We start from the raw sequence: 14,684 nt of genomic DNA, 5'->3' as shown, positions 1-14,684 counted from the left end.
AGGTGATTATTGTCTCTGCTCCCCAAAACTCTTGGCCTAAAGAAGTTAATAAGCCCTATCTGGTGTGGCTCAGTGGATAGAGTGTCGGCCTGCAAACTCAAGGGTCCCAGGTTCAATTCCGGTCAAGGGCATGTGCCTTAGTTGTGGGCACATCCCCAGTTGCAGGTGTGCAGGAGGCAGCTGATCCATGTTTCTCTCTCAATGATGTTTCTAGCTCTCTATCTCTCTCCCTTCTTCTCTGTAAAAAATCAATAAAACATATTTTAAAAAAGAAGTTAATAAAACCAAGGCCTGCTAAATGAGTTTTATACCCTTTCCATTTCTCATAACCACTCTATGAGGGCTCTTTTATTACCACAATCTGATTGATAAGAAATAGAGGCTGACACAGGTCAAGGAAATTCCCAAGATCCCAGAGCTGATATGGTAGACTACCCCACCTAGGACAATGCCAACACCAGCTCAAGGGAAACCTCCAGACTTCTAAATGATTGCAATCACCTTACCTTCTGGAAGAGGCTGGTTCAAGCTAGGGCCAAGGGGAGGGGGGAAGGAGGCAGGAGGAAAGAAGGGGCAATGGGGGCCTGGGGGCTCTTCAGCTGGTGGCCCTGGTAGAAAAGGCTTAATTCAATCCCTGGACTTGGCAGAGGGCAAACAGGATCCAGAGCCAACCTTGCTAAGTAAGGACATGCAGAGGGAGGGAATTGTGCACCAGGATAGCCCTGCAGAGCCAGCTCTAATCAGGGTTCAACAGACCTCTAGGAAGAACACTGGGCCCTGGCTGCAGCCCTGTCTGCCTGCCTCACCCTTCAACTCTATTCCTGATCATACCTACCCAGGATCCTCAGGACCCTCCCAGGAGACCAGCTCCACACTCTGGCCACCAGGGCAACACGGAAAAGGGCATGTGCTCTGGTGAGTCCCTCTGCAAATATGCCAAATCCTGGAGGTTGAGCTCCTTCTGGGCTACGTTGTGCAGACCCACAGGCCAGGGTTAGGTTCTCTGGCTCCAGACCCTTGGTTCCATCTAACCCCTTTCAGCAATTCCAGTGGCCTAAGGCCTTCCCTCTACACAGAGCCTGGAGATCCCAAACCTTCCCACAGCCAGCCACTGGCCAGGCCCTTCAGGGCTTAGACCTCAACAATCTAAATCCCCTATAACTTGTTCTTTTTAGTTCATTTAGTGCAGTGGTTGGCAAACCACAGCTCGCGAGCCACATGTGGCTCTTTGGCCCCTTGAGTGTGACTCTTCAACAAAATACCATGTGCGGGCATGCATTTACAGTGCGATTGAAACTTTTTGGCCAATGCACAGAAGTCAGTTTTCGGACTGGGCGAGTCTATTTGGAAGAAGTGTTCTAACCCCGAGTCACACCCAAGGGGCCAAAGAGCTGCATGTGGCTTGCGAGCTGCGGTTTGCGGAGCACTGATTTAGTATATGCTTAATTTCTGTCTGGTCTTTTTTCATGTATTTGACCTTCTAAGATTCTTGAAAGTCTCATCAAGATCCTTAAAGTAATCTTATAACCATGGTTTTTGAACTCTGTATCCAGTAGTATGCTTGCTTCCATTTCTTTCATTTGTGACATGTTTCTTTGTCTCCGCATTTTGGCTGCTTCCTTGTGTTTGTTTCAATTTATTAGGCAGAGATGTTATGTCTCCTGGAATTGGAAGAGTGTCCTGTAGGGCCCAGTGGCTGAGCCTCCCCAGCCACCTGAGCTGGGCAGTCTAGGTGCACCCCCTGTGTGTTCCCCTCTGTGGGCTGTGTGCAGTTTTGTAGTTGAGCCTTGATTTCTGTTGGCATCTCTGGGAGAAGTATACGTATAGGCCAATTTGGCTGTGAGGAGTAGCTGCAACTACAATGGGAGAACTGCCGTGCAGAAAGTGAGGCCCAGCTGTGAAGCAAGGCAGGCTGGTGATGGGTCTTGGGCCTTTTATAGATAGATTTGAGGCATTCTGCCCTCAGCTGCAGCTTGTTTGAGAGATTTTTAGCCAGGACAGGCCATTCATAAGGCAAAACTGCTGCAAACAGCTTGGATGGGGATGCAAATTGGATGAGGTCTCAGGTAGTCCTCACAGTGGAGCTAAGAGAGTTCTCCAGGCTGATTGAGACTCAGCTATGACTGCCAGTCAGCCTTGTGGCATGGGAGGTCCCAGCACAGGAACAATGACCCTTGCAAGCAACCCTTCTAGATGAAAGCCACCCATGAGTTCTTACTCTGATGCCAGACAGTCCAGCTCCTCTTTATATGTGTCTGGGTCTCCCAGAGGCACCTGGTGCTGGAGCTTAGAGGTATCAAGTCTGAGTGCATGTGCTGGCCTTTTAAAAGGAACAGCTGGGTCTCCAGCAGCCTACATGTCTCTCATCCTCAATCCTCACTGGTTTTTACAGCCATAGTTGTGGGGACTTCTCTTCCCAGCTCTGGGACCCTGGGATGGGGGTCTGTTGTGGGGCTGGGACCCCCTTGCTTCTTACGAGAGGCCTCCACAGAGATGATCTCCCTCCAGATTAAAAAAAAGTGGCACATTTAGGTATCAGACCAGCCTGTTCAGCGCCTCCACCCCTCCTACCAGTCTCAATGTGCTTTCTTTTTACTTCTTTTGTTGGAGGACTTCCATTCAGCCAGCTTTCAGGTGGTTCTGAATGATGGTGGTTCTGTATTTTAGTTGTAATTTTGATGTGGTTATGGGAGGCAGTGAGTATAGGCATTTACCTACACCACCATCTTGGATCTCCCTTTAGAATAAGTTTTAAGGAAGAACTTGTATAATGCCAGTTTGACCTTTCCTGGTGGCACTAACAAATACAGAGTGCCTTAGCTCAAGTTCGGAGGCTCTTCCCATTGTAAAGATATAGACATGAAGCTGCTACTGGCCTTGTCTCAAAGAGAGATGCCTACTGTCCGAACCCAGACAGTCAGGTTCTGGTGATTCAGGCTCAAGGTCTTATCAGCTTTATGAACAAAGTTTTTATCACAGGCCATATATATGGTTTCCCTTTTGTCTAGCATAAACCAGAGCCACTCTCCAGGAGGTTCTTAAAGGAAGCCAAATGATTTCCTAGGGAACAAACTGTACTCTAAGAAATGTTATAAAATGTTGAGTCCCTATTTGGGAATGACAATTCTCCAAAACAGTGGATGACTCTGATGTTATCCAATGATAAACTGGAACATACAGTGTGCTCATCAGAGAGCTAAGCAAAGCCCATCTGAGGATCAGCTGAAATACTTTGGTAGCTCAACCAGAGTTCCCCCAGCTCTGAGCTCTATTATATTAGTCATTTGGGAAATGTAAATCAAAACCACAATCACATACCACTACACACCCCCTAGGATGGCTATAAACAAAAGACCACAAGTGTTGGCAAGAATGTGGAGAAATTGGAACCCTCCTGCACTGCTAGTGGGAATGTGAAATGTTGCAATCACTTGGAAAAACAGTCTGGCACCTCCTCAAAAGTTTAAATGTAGAGTTATATGACCCAACAACTACATTTCTAAGTACATGTATCCATGAAGACTGAAAACATATGTCGACAAAGTTGTACAAAAATGTCTATAGCAGCATTATTGACAAGAGCCAAATGTCCATAAACTAATGAATAAACAAAAAGTGGTATATCCATACAATGGGATATTATTCATCCATAAAAAGGAAAAAAATACTAATATATGCTACAACATGGATGAACCTTGAGGTGATTGTCTAAATTATCCTTTTTACTTAAACATTCACTTACAAATATGGTTGCACTTTGAAAACTCCTGGAGAGATTATGAAATTCCCTGGGAATCTTTGAGAGTGGGGCAACTGGACTGATGTTTGCTATCTATTAGACTAGATGATCTCTAAGGTCCCTTATAACTCTAGGAATTTTATAAAACTTATGACAATGGTCACCAACATTTTTTAACCAGAGGCAATAAGAGAACCAAGCACAGTAGATGGTTGTCACTTAGAACAGGTTTCCCAATAAATAGGTCCTTGAAATCTAAGCTCGTTCTTCTCCAAGGCTTCACCCCACCCCACCTATTGTTGAATTAAGATATTCCCAACAGGGATGATCTATGGATGAAGGGAAGGCCATACCTGATGCCATCATGCCTGCATAGATTGCTTTAACAAGAAACCATCCCATTTTGCAGGAATATGCCAATAGAATTGAGGATTACCCACTCCTCACTTTATGACATTTATAGATAAGGTAGCTAGAATAAAGTAATGGACTTCTGTCAGTCCAAGCTTTTGTTTATCAGCACCTATGTAGTCATAAGCTGACAAGTTCAATGTTAATAATGGGGCTGATTTCTTATTTGCTTGTTTCCCTTAATATTACAGAACAAAGCTGAATCATGTTCAAGCTAGTGACATCCTGCTGGCCTCAACTAAATACTGATAGAACTCGAAGGTAATATTGTAATTATTACCCTAGACCTATTCCACCATTTCCTCCAATGTTTCTTCCCACAGTCCCTTATGGGACAAATCAAGATATACTGTATATTGTTAGGGGAAGTGATTAGTCAGTGTGTGCAAGATTGAGGACAAGGCAAGTGACTCAGGAAGAAACACATCTTTGGAGACCTTGGGAAGAGATTCCTATATAACCTTCTACAACCTTGGCTGTGCCTTTTATGGTACATATATTGGGACTACTGTAGGAAGATCCCCATATACCAAGGAAGAGTAGACTTCTTTGTTTAGCTTAAGAATTGACTGCTTTTGTGGAGCGGCCAGGCCCGAAGCATCCGGGCCCAGAACAGTCGGGTCGGAAGCAGCCAGGCCCGGAGCAGCAGCAACCAGGCCCAGAGCAGCAGCAACCAGGCCCCAAGCAGCAGTGGCCAGACCCGGAGCAGCTGGCTGTGGAGCAGCCCAGAGCAATAGAGGCCAGACCCGGAGCAGCCGGGCCGTAACAGCTCGCTCCTCACCTGCCCATGCCCCAGGGCTGCTTCTCAGACATGGCTGGAAACTTTGGGGGGAACTTGAGGGTCTGCTGAAGCAAGTGATGAAGGCTTAGATCTGGATGTGTTGAGTTGTTGTAGTGCTGGGGTGTTGATCTGAGTGCCTTGTGTGGGGTCTGGATGAGGTTGGTTGATGTATTTGGAAGTGTCTTTTGTGTGAAGTGTATCCTTGGGCATGTGGAGGTATTATTGATTTGAGAAAATACTAAGTAATTGATTTACTACCTGAAAAATTTAAAGTTCTAAAAGTTTAATGTCTCTAGCCAAAAAGAGGTTTTAAAGTTAACACCTTAATTTTAATGGAGAAAGGGGAGGACAAGCCCTTCCCACCCAGAACAGGTAATCCAATTCCAGCCAGCAGCTATCTTTAAACAATGTGTTCATTTACATTTGAATGGCTACACCTTTTGATAGCCTAAGGGCAAGTTTACATGTAAACAAGTTTGCTTCTCAGTTCCCAGGGCAGAAAAAACAAGGTTTAAAATTATTAGATTTTAAAATTTATTCTTAAAACTATAAAAGTTTATTAATTAAAAAAACCAAGGAAATTAAAAAACCTGATGAACAATATCAACTGTTGATTATAATGGAATCAGAGATACGGGAGGGGAGTGGACTGATAATTCTCGGGGAAAAGGGGAGCGGTGGATGCGGGAAGAGACTGAACATAGACTGTGCACCCATGGATGAGGACAATGGGGGTGGGGAAAGGGCAGAGGGTGGGGTGGGAACCTGGTGGAGGGGGGAAGAAATGAGGAACATTTGTAATAATAACAATAAAGATTGACTAAAAAAAAGAAGAATTGACTGCTTTTAAGGCTTTGGCTCATTTTTCTTTTCCATTAATAGGAATGTGACCATCATCATCATCGGTCTGGAGAATGCTGGAAAAACTGTTTTTGTGGATGCCTTCCACAGACGTAAGGAACTAGGAGCATTTAGACACTGGTTTAAGTCTCTCGTGGGCCCCAGTGACAAATGAAATAATTATTCCTTTCTAACCTTACTTCACAGCCCTCAGGTTCCCTCTTTTGAAGATAAATAAGCACTTTCCAACACATATACACAATCCTACCCTCACCTTGTTCATGTAATGTCTGTCACCATCTCCCTTTACAAGATATTCTAATTGAACATCCTCATATAGTGTCAGTATGAATGACAAATTATGTAAAGCACTGCAGTCAATTATGAAGGATAGCATGTTTGAAAAAGTGTCTAGTTTCAGAGCTCAATTAAAGTAGAATTTGCTCTTAAGAAGTTTAATGACATTAAATACTTTATGACAGTTAATATAGAGGAACTTGAGAAATGTTGTCAGTTCAGAGATATGCAAGTTTAATACCAGATTTCTAGTTTAATACATTGACATTTCAAGCAGCAGTTACACAGAATTGCAGGGAGCTACTGTTCTAGTTGTGAAGACACAGCTAAATGCTAGTGAGTCAAAGAGCCCAGCACACAGGCTGGTTATGATGCCCTCCATTGATGTTTATTAAATAAAAGTAGGGGTATGATGATATGGCTGAATTTTATATCACTTAGAAGCCTTCAGCAAAGTCTAGGAAAGGGCTAACCTGACTCCTCTCCCACTGGTGTACTGGAAAACTGCATCAATTTTATTGAACTACAGCAACAGGCTGCTGGCTGATCTTTCCATCTCTAGTTGTCCCCCTAGCATTCAATCAACACAGTTGCCTGAAGGACTTAAAAATTGATAATGGCTCTTTTTTTCTGCTCAAAAGCATTCAATGCCTCCCCATTGTATTAAAATATGATAAAATTTAAGTTGTGTAGAGGCACACAAGGTCTTCCATGATTTGGTCTCTGATTTCTCTTCCAGCTTCATTTCTCATGCTCTCTGCATGTGACCTGATAGAGCCAAAACAAATGACTTGCCATTCCTCTGCCATCATACTGATCTATTTCACATACCTATGCCTTCTATAATGCTGTCCCACTACCTAGCATTTTGTCTTCTCCATTATCTACCTGGGTAGGGCCAGGGAATCTATATTTTAAGAACTCACCAGGTGTTGTTGATGGGCAGCCAGCTTTGGGAAGCACTCATCTGTAATTAGCCATATGCTATTTTGTCTTTGAGAATAGTATATGCTTTCCATTCTGATTCCTAGAGGATAGAGCCTGGAGTTGTAAATTCGCTCACAGAGAAGTTTCTAAAGGCCAAGAAGCAAAGTTCCACTGACGTCACATTCTAAGGAATGTCTCAGTCCGTACAGGGCTACTACAGTCAATCTATTAGGCTGCTCTGTACACAATATGCTGTTGTGTACCTCTCCTGTTCCTGCAAATGTTTATGATTTCAGATAACAGATTATAGCCTAGGAAGGAAATCCCAATCTATAAGTAGTAACTTGTGTTATTATAAGTAGTAACTTTGAAGCTATAAACTATCTGCGATCAGAAACCATTGTTCTCAATGACGCCATATACTATAACTGTTTTGTCTGGAAAGGTCACATGGGGTGAAAAACCCAAGGATGAGCATAAGCAGCCACCCTAAATGAGTAAATTTAGGGCAGTGCCTCTCAAATCTGGCTATACATTTCAATAACCTGGGAAGCTTTTTAAAAAGAACATGATGCTTGAGCCCCACCCCAGATCTATGGCATCAAAACCTCAGAGAAGGTTTTTAAAAGCTCCATAGGTGATCTTAAGCATAATTAGTACTGAAAGCCAAAAATCAGAATAATGTGGGATTCTTTTACACTTAATTAGTGGGACCTGGAGGCTCAGATACTTTGAACTGGGGGTTGGGGGCATGGAATCAAAATCTAACAAGCAGCACCAGATGATGGTGAGACACAACAGGCATGGATTTCTTTGCTCTCTAGGATAGTGGGTCGCAAACTTTAAAGTGCAGAAGTATCACCTACAGATTTTGTTAAATACAGGAGTTTGTTAAACATGCAAATACTTGGGTCCCAGCATAGAGATTCTGATTCAATTGATGTAGGATAGGACTTTATCACTACCATTTAACTCAGAAGCTGACAGTACTCAGACTATTGTGATTTATGAAATACTCTACCAGGATATAGAGATGAATTAGACTCATTACCTGTCCTCAGGGAGTTTATGAATTAATAGAGGAAATAAGAGAAATGTAAAGTGTCAGGGAACAACAACTTCTCATGGCTTCTAGAGTTCGCCAACAATAGATTGCATCAATACTTTAAGCAATAAATAAATAAAACAAACAAACAATAGATTGCATTATTGAAGGAATTGGTAAGGCTTCAAGTAAAAAGAAAAAATAACTAAGGAAAATGTTTTGACTAGACAGGGAAAAATAACAAAGTTTTCCTTCATGCTGGAAACAAATGAAAACTATCTTTATTCACTTATTATTTTAAGTAGCCTAGTGCAGACATAGAAAATAGCACATCAAAGTTGTAACTTAAAAATGTATGTTATCTGAAAGCTATAATTAAAAAGAGCATTGACTTACATGAAAACAGAAGTTATAAGATCACATTAAGATGTAATAATGATAATATATGCATAAATATAAATATATACACATGTAAATGTCTATATGATACTAGGTTACCAAAAATTTGAAACCATTTTACTAACTTCTCGGCTAAATGATTCATTCTGGCAATCCTATGGAAAATGTCACATATAGATCTGAGATTAGAAATAGAAAGCTACTAATTCTGGTCTTAGAACTCCCAAGTCTGAGTATAGAGAACCTATAAGATCATTTTGCTGCTTATGTGGACAGAAATCTAGGTCAGAACTTTCAGTTCAATGGGCTGGAATTTGTAGAACAATTGTCCTTTTGAACTGCACTTCTATGGGGGTCAGACTAGGTATGGAATGCCCTATGGGACTGTATGATCTGTCCATGGTCTTGACAGGGCATATGTATCTGAATTTGGTATGGTTTCTTAGGAGAGATATGAAAAGTACTTCATACTTACCCACAATAACAGGCACCATAAACATGCATTGAACACCTACTGAGTGTAAACTAATGCAGAGCCCCTTCTTCACTATTTTAGTTGGGGAGATATGGCATGCACAGTGAGGCAAATGACCAGCTTAACAGGCCATGTGCTCAACGAGGGAGAGAAAGTGGAGCTGGGCTGGTCAGAGAAGCTTCTCTAAAGAAGCCTTCCTGAGCCTTGAAAAAGGGGTAGGAGAGAAGACCTCCTGGTCATTCATTTATTCATTCATTCATCAAACTCATTCAACAAATATTTACTGAACACCTCTGCCCTTGGCATCGTGAATATAGATAGCAGTGAATAAAATTGAAAGGGTCCCTGTACTATTGCAGTGTATAATCCATATTAGTAAATTGTTGAATTTATAACACTGTCATAAGTACTATTATAGTGATAAGCCCAGAAGAAAGGTACCTTATCCAAACTTGTGGATGGCAGTGTGAGTTAGGGGAAAATTTCTAGAGGAAACAAGATCTAAATAGATTTTTAAAAATAGGTATTAGCTGAAACCAGTTTGGCTCAGTGGTAGAGTGTCGGTCTGCGGGCTGAAAGGTCCCAGGTTCGATTCTGATCAGGGGCATGTACTTTGGTTGCAGGCACATCCCTGGTGGGGGTGTGTGCAAGAGGCAGCTGGTCGATGTTTCTCTCTCGTTTCTGGCTTTCTGTCTCTCTCCCTTCCTCTCTGTAAAAAATCAATAATATATATATATATATATATATATATATATATATATATATATATATATATATATATAAATAGGTATTAACCAAGGAAAGAGCAGTGTCAGAATTGTTGTAAGCTGTGAAAACAGCATCTTGTGAAGGCCCAGGGCACAAAAGAGAATGGCATTCTTGTGTAGTGGAGGGAGAGTGAGCCAAGAAAGAAAAGGGAAGAAAAGACTGGGTGTGTACCAGGGACACTGTGGACACCAGACAGGGTAGGGATAGGGCTGGCAGGTTAGGAAGCAAAGGAGTCTGTATTCTCTCCTGGGAGCAGTGGCCACTCACTGAAGATTACTGAGCCAGGAGAGGGTCACCTGAGAAAAGTGCTGGTTTAGGAAAATAAATCCATGAGTGAACAGGATGGCAAGATCCTTCAGTAGCATTCCTCAGGACAGGCTCTAGTCAACATTTGTTTAACAAATTCTTTCATCTAACTATATCCTTCTGCTTTGTGGTTGCTTCTCCTCTCTTCCCTTATGCATAGTACTTCCTAGCAAGATACACAGTTATATGAAATCTAAACTGACAACAGTTCTGCTAGATGAATATGAAGTTTCTATCTATGATCTGAATGGAGATATGAAGGGACGAGAAATCTGGCCCAACTACTACGCACAAGCACACGGGCTTGTTTTTGTCCTGGATTCCAGTGACTTAGGACGCATGCAGGAAGTGAAGACCACTTTATCACATCTGCTGTCTGATGCAAGAGTGGCAGGAAAACCCATCCTACTGTAAGCCTCTGCCTTTGTGTTCAATTCCCCCTTCCCATTTTGTGCCTTCAGAAGACAAGTAGACAAAGGAAGAGATGAATGGTCCCTTTGTCACTTACATACAGCTAGATCCTCTTTCCTTTAGCTCAGTGTGTGTGTGGAGGGGGAAACCCAGTCTTCTGGCGTCTGTTTTTAAGAGCTACTTTCTACTACACACTGCCATGGGTGAAAATGTTACCTAATTGTGTAAATGTAATTTTGAAAGCAAGCATCAAAGGGAAAGGGAGAGTAATATCTGGATTTCCTACCTCCATCCCTTGACTGTTTCTGGAGATTATCTTCCTTTGTTTCTCTTTTTTGGCTTCAGTCTATACCCCTGAAATGATGGTAGAAAACCACCTCTATTTTGTATAATAATGCCAATGGCCTCCTCCCTTCACAGAGTACCCAAGAGTCATGTCTGATTCCAGGGTGATACTTCAGATGGCCCAATCAATCATCACTCCCACCTCCTTTTTGCATTTTTTGTTCCTCATTAGCACCCCCAACTCAAGTATGAACAGAGTTTGGCAGAAGCTGTTTAAAAACTCCAAATCTGTTCATATCCCAGTTAGTAATTCTAATTAAAGTTCGATTGCATAGTGTAGAAATGAAGCGAGAAATTAGATCTGGGGGTGATCTTGATTCAAATTATTTGTGCTATTCTTTCCTCCATTGAGAATTGACTAGAAAAAATGTCTGGTTCATCTCATTGTGTATGTCTTTAAAGCTAGTTCTTGAATATATAGCAATTGTACTATAATAGGTTCTCTCCCTATTTCCCTTCTTTTCTTGCCTCCATTTGTTTTACTCTTCCTCTCTTCTTCCTAATCTCTCTCTTGTACCCTGCTCTAGACTGGCAAATAAACAAGACAAGAATAATGCCCTCTTACCTTGTGATATTATTAAAAATCTATTCCTGGAAAGGATAATGAGTGACAACAAGTTCATGTGCCGATTGGTAAGTGTCAACCCCTCCCCTCCTTTACCCTCTCAAGCCCAGCTGAAGCATACCTTGCGCCATTCCACAATCAGCTCCATATGCTAGATCTCAGGCAAAGTCTCTTCCTGCCAGGCAATATCTATAGTGATGATTTCTGACTCGGTGATGATAATATCACACTTTTAGCCACTCTCACATCTGTTTTCTTATTAGACCTTCAAAATTGCTCTGTAAAGCTGGAAGCTTCAACATCCTAATTTTATGGATGAGGCCCAAAGTCACATATCTAAGACATTATATCACAACCACTTTATTAAATGACCTTAGCTTTTTTAGCTTTTACTTACATTCTCAGGTGTGAGCACCGAGTTCTCCTAGGATGTCTTAAAGCCTCTCTAGGCACTACAGAGCTTATGTGTACCCCTGCTCCTTGGCTGAGAGTGAAAGGGAATTTGATCCCCAGTGATCTCAGGTTCTTTTGGTCACAGGAACCTTGTTCAGCTATTCAAGACCTCCAAAGAAACAACCATCAGCCCCTACTTGAAGGGCTGCGCTGGCTGTTAACTGCCATTCAGAATAAACAGGAAGAGTTGTGTGCTCACCAACAGTCACTCACCTCGAATACCCCAACCTCCAAGGACACCAGAGGCTCTGAAGATGAATGTGCATCAGTCAGGTACTGAGCTGCCTCTATTAGGTTGATAAGGCCCAACTAGCATGGCTCAGTGGTTGAGAGTCTACCTATGAACCAGGAGGTCACAATTTGATTCCCGGTTAGGGCACATGCCCTGGTTGTAGGCTTGATCTCCAGTGTGGGGCATGCAGGAGGCAGCCAATCAATGATTTTCTCTCATCTTTGATGTTTCTCTCTCTCTCTCTCTCTCTCTCTCTCTCTCTCTCTCTCTCTCTCCTCTCTCTCTCTCCCTCCCTCCCTCCCTCCCTCCCTCCCTCTCCCTCCCTCCCTCTCCCTCTCCCTCTCCCTCTCCCTCTCCCTCTCCCTCTCCCTCTCCTTCTCCCTCTCCCTCTCCCTTCCTCGCTTAAATCAATAAAAATATAATTTTTTAAAAAGATGCAGGAATCAATATTCAACATAAGCAAGGAGTTCTGGGAAATGCTTGGATTCTGTGTGGTTCTGACCAAATCGTTCAAGATCAGTTGGCTCAAATGAGGCTAAGTCAGTGACCATAAACTTTCCAACATTGTTAGGTATACCCTCCCCCTGGCACAACTTAAGTGGTCACATTAGTGGGATGAGTTGCAGAAAGGGAAAGTCAAACTATCAATTTAGAGCTTTTCTAAAACAGGATTTTTATTCCCTGATTTGCCATGTGGAGAAGAAAAGGAACACAAGCCCCTTAAGGAACTTCTAGGCAATAGTCTCTATATAAATGTCCTGGAGCCACCCCACATTCTCTACTTGCAGTTATCTGATCCAGTAATAAGAAAATATTGGGGAGAAGAGGAATATGAAAAAGAAAAATAAGAAAACAGAAGGTGATCAAGGTTTTGAGGGATAAAAGGCTGAAATGTCCTCTTGCTCTGTTGTCCCTTTCATTGTTCAAATAAATATGCAGGAAGGGGATAACAGCTGAATTTAATTAAGGAGCTTGAAGTGTGTCTAATTTCACTATTGCTTTGTCCTTTCTATGTTCCCCAGCTTCTCTACCAACATAGAAATGACGGAGGAAAAAGAAGGACAAAATTCAATGGAAACTAGGCCCCTAAAGCCAATCCTACTGGTAAATGGCTCTTTAAATATTATTACCCCAGGGACCAATTTCTAAACTGTTGGGAACCAACTGACTTTCCCCCCTTCACCTTGCTGTACAGAAAGAAGACATAAGATTAAGACCTAAAAAGAATGTATCAGTGACATTTGCTTTAGATGAACCCATGGAGGAAGATGAATGTTCTGAGGTAAATGGAACTCAAAACACTACTGAGCTTCACTACAACTATAAAGCTGATGTTCAGCTTCCAGCAACTTATACCAATGATGACAATGAGTACGTCTATGATGATGATGATGATGATGATGATTATGATGATGATCTTATTGAAGGTAATGCTAGATAAGTGGTTAGTCAGAGAAGAAAAAATACAGGTGTCCCCAAAAATGTATACGCACTTTGAATAATGATTAATTCCAATGGGTTAAATCTGAAAAGAAACATCAATCGAGCTATCAGCTGTTAAGTATGTATCCATTTTGAAGGGACACCCTATATAGAGACCTTTTTCTCACAAAGTATAAAACAGTATTCCTATTTTGAGTCTGAAATTCTTTTCTCATACTATGGTTGGTGGTCAGGAGAAGTAGATGAAGGACAGAAAGAGTCCTTGGATACCATCACCTAGTACTCCAGCACTGGCTGACACAAGATCTTTGTCTGAATGGGTATAGGTTATAATTTATATATCACTTAAAAGTTATAATTTCCAATGGTGGAGGTACAAATTGGCACAATCTTTATGGAGAGTACTTTGGTTGTCTTCTCCCTTTTGTTCTCAATATATATATATATATATATCTTTGATAATATGGAAACCTTGTGAACCAATTAACTCATTTCTTTATCTATATCCAAAGATAATTACACAAGTATCCCAAAAAGGGATGCTTGAGATTGTCCACTTACACTATTATGTACAATAGCTAAACGTTAGAAACAGGCTAAATGTCTAACAATGCAAAACAACTAAATAAAGTATGGTACATCTATACAATGGAATACTATGCAGACATTAAAAGGGCTATTGTTGACTTATATTTACTGACATGAAAAGTTTTCCACAGCCTGATGTTTGGTTAAAGAAAAAGGGAAGTCAGAACATAGCATGTGAAGCATGATGTTTACACACACAGAATATTTGGAGAAAAATCACTAAAACATTAGCAGTGATTTTCTATAGGTGTGATATACTAGGAGAGAAATAAAAGGCCTAGGTGCCTTTCTTTGGATTTTTGTCTTATTGGAAATTTTCTTTTTATAATAAGCTATATGATTTCCCCCAATATAATAAAGTCATTAAAGAAAAATAGCTGTGAGGACTTGAAGGCCTATTGTTCTTATTTTGCCCCTCATTCTCAGTGTTTGCTGGGACCCCAGTCACCATGCTGGTCAAGTATCAATATTATAATTTCATCTCTGCTCTCCAGGGATCTGGCTCTCAGGCTACCCCAGAGTCTTGGATTATTATATCTATACAAAGAGACCTAGACTTGCCCAGGGACACAGAAGAGGAGAGAGGCACTGATCTGAAATGAGGGGTGAAGATGAGCACTGAGTAGAAGAAATCTGGGGGAAGAATAGAGGAAGTGTTT

General features: G+C 41.6%; 1 protein-coding gene across 1 annotated transcript; it reads left to right on the top strand.

Moving 5' to 3' along the window:
• The first annotated feature begins 4,355 nt into the window (after positions 1-4,355).
• ARL13A (ADP ribosylation factor like GTPase 13A) lies at positions 4,356-13,507 on the top strand. The gene is made up of 7 exons (XM_036440131.2): positions 4,356-4,411; positions 5,814-5,884; positions 10,149-10,398; positions 11,272-11,377; positions 11,848-12,035; positions 13,017-13,098; positions 13,190-13,507. The coding sequence occupies exons 1-7, from the start codon at positions 4,356-4,358 to the stop codon at positions 13,433-13,435; spliced, it is 999 nt and encodes a 332-aa protein (XP_036296024.2). The 3' UTR covers positions 13,436-13,507.
• The last annotated feature ends 1,177 nt before the right edge of the window (positions 13,508-14,684 follow it).

The sequence above is a fragment of the Pipistrellus kuhlii genome, unplaced genomic scaffold (genome assembly GCF_014108245.1).
Source record: "Pipistrellus kuhlii isolate mPipKuh1 unplaced genomic scaffold, mPipKuh1.p scaffold_m20_p_16, whole genome shotgun sequence".
NCBI classification, from domain to species: domain Eukaryota; kingdom Metazoa; phylum Chordata; class Mammalia; order Chiroptera; family Vespertilionidae; genus Pipistrellus; species Pipistrellus kuhlii.
Note: the sequence above shows the minus strand (reverse complement) of the source record. Positions and strands in the feature narration are given on the sequence as shown.

Bases quoted from the DNA above. Each gene is read 5' to 3' on its own strand.
- ARL13A (XM_036440131.2), top strand. From the start codon at position 4,356: ATGTTCAAGCTAGTGACATCCTGCTGGCCTCAACTAAATACTGATAGA. The intron at 10,399-11,271 runs GTAAGCCTCTGC...ACCCTGCTCTAG, and splicing joins GCAGGAAAACCCATCCTACT to ACTGGCAAATAAACAAGACA. The intron at 13,099-13,189 runs GTAAATGGCTCT...CTTGCTGTACAG, and splicing joins CCCTAAAGCCAATCCTACTG to AAAGAAGACATAAGATTAAG.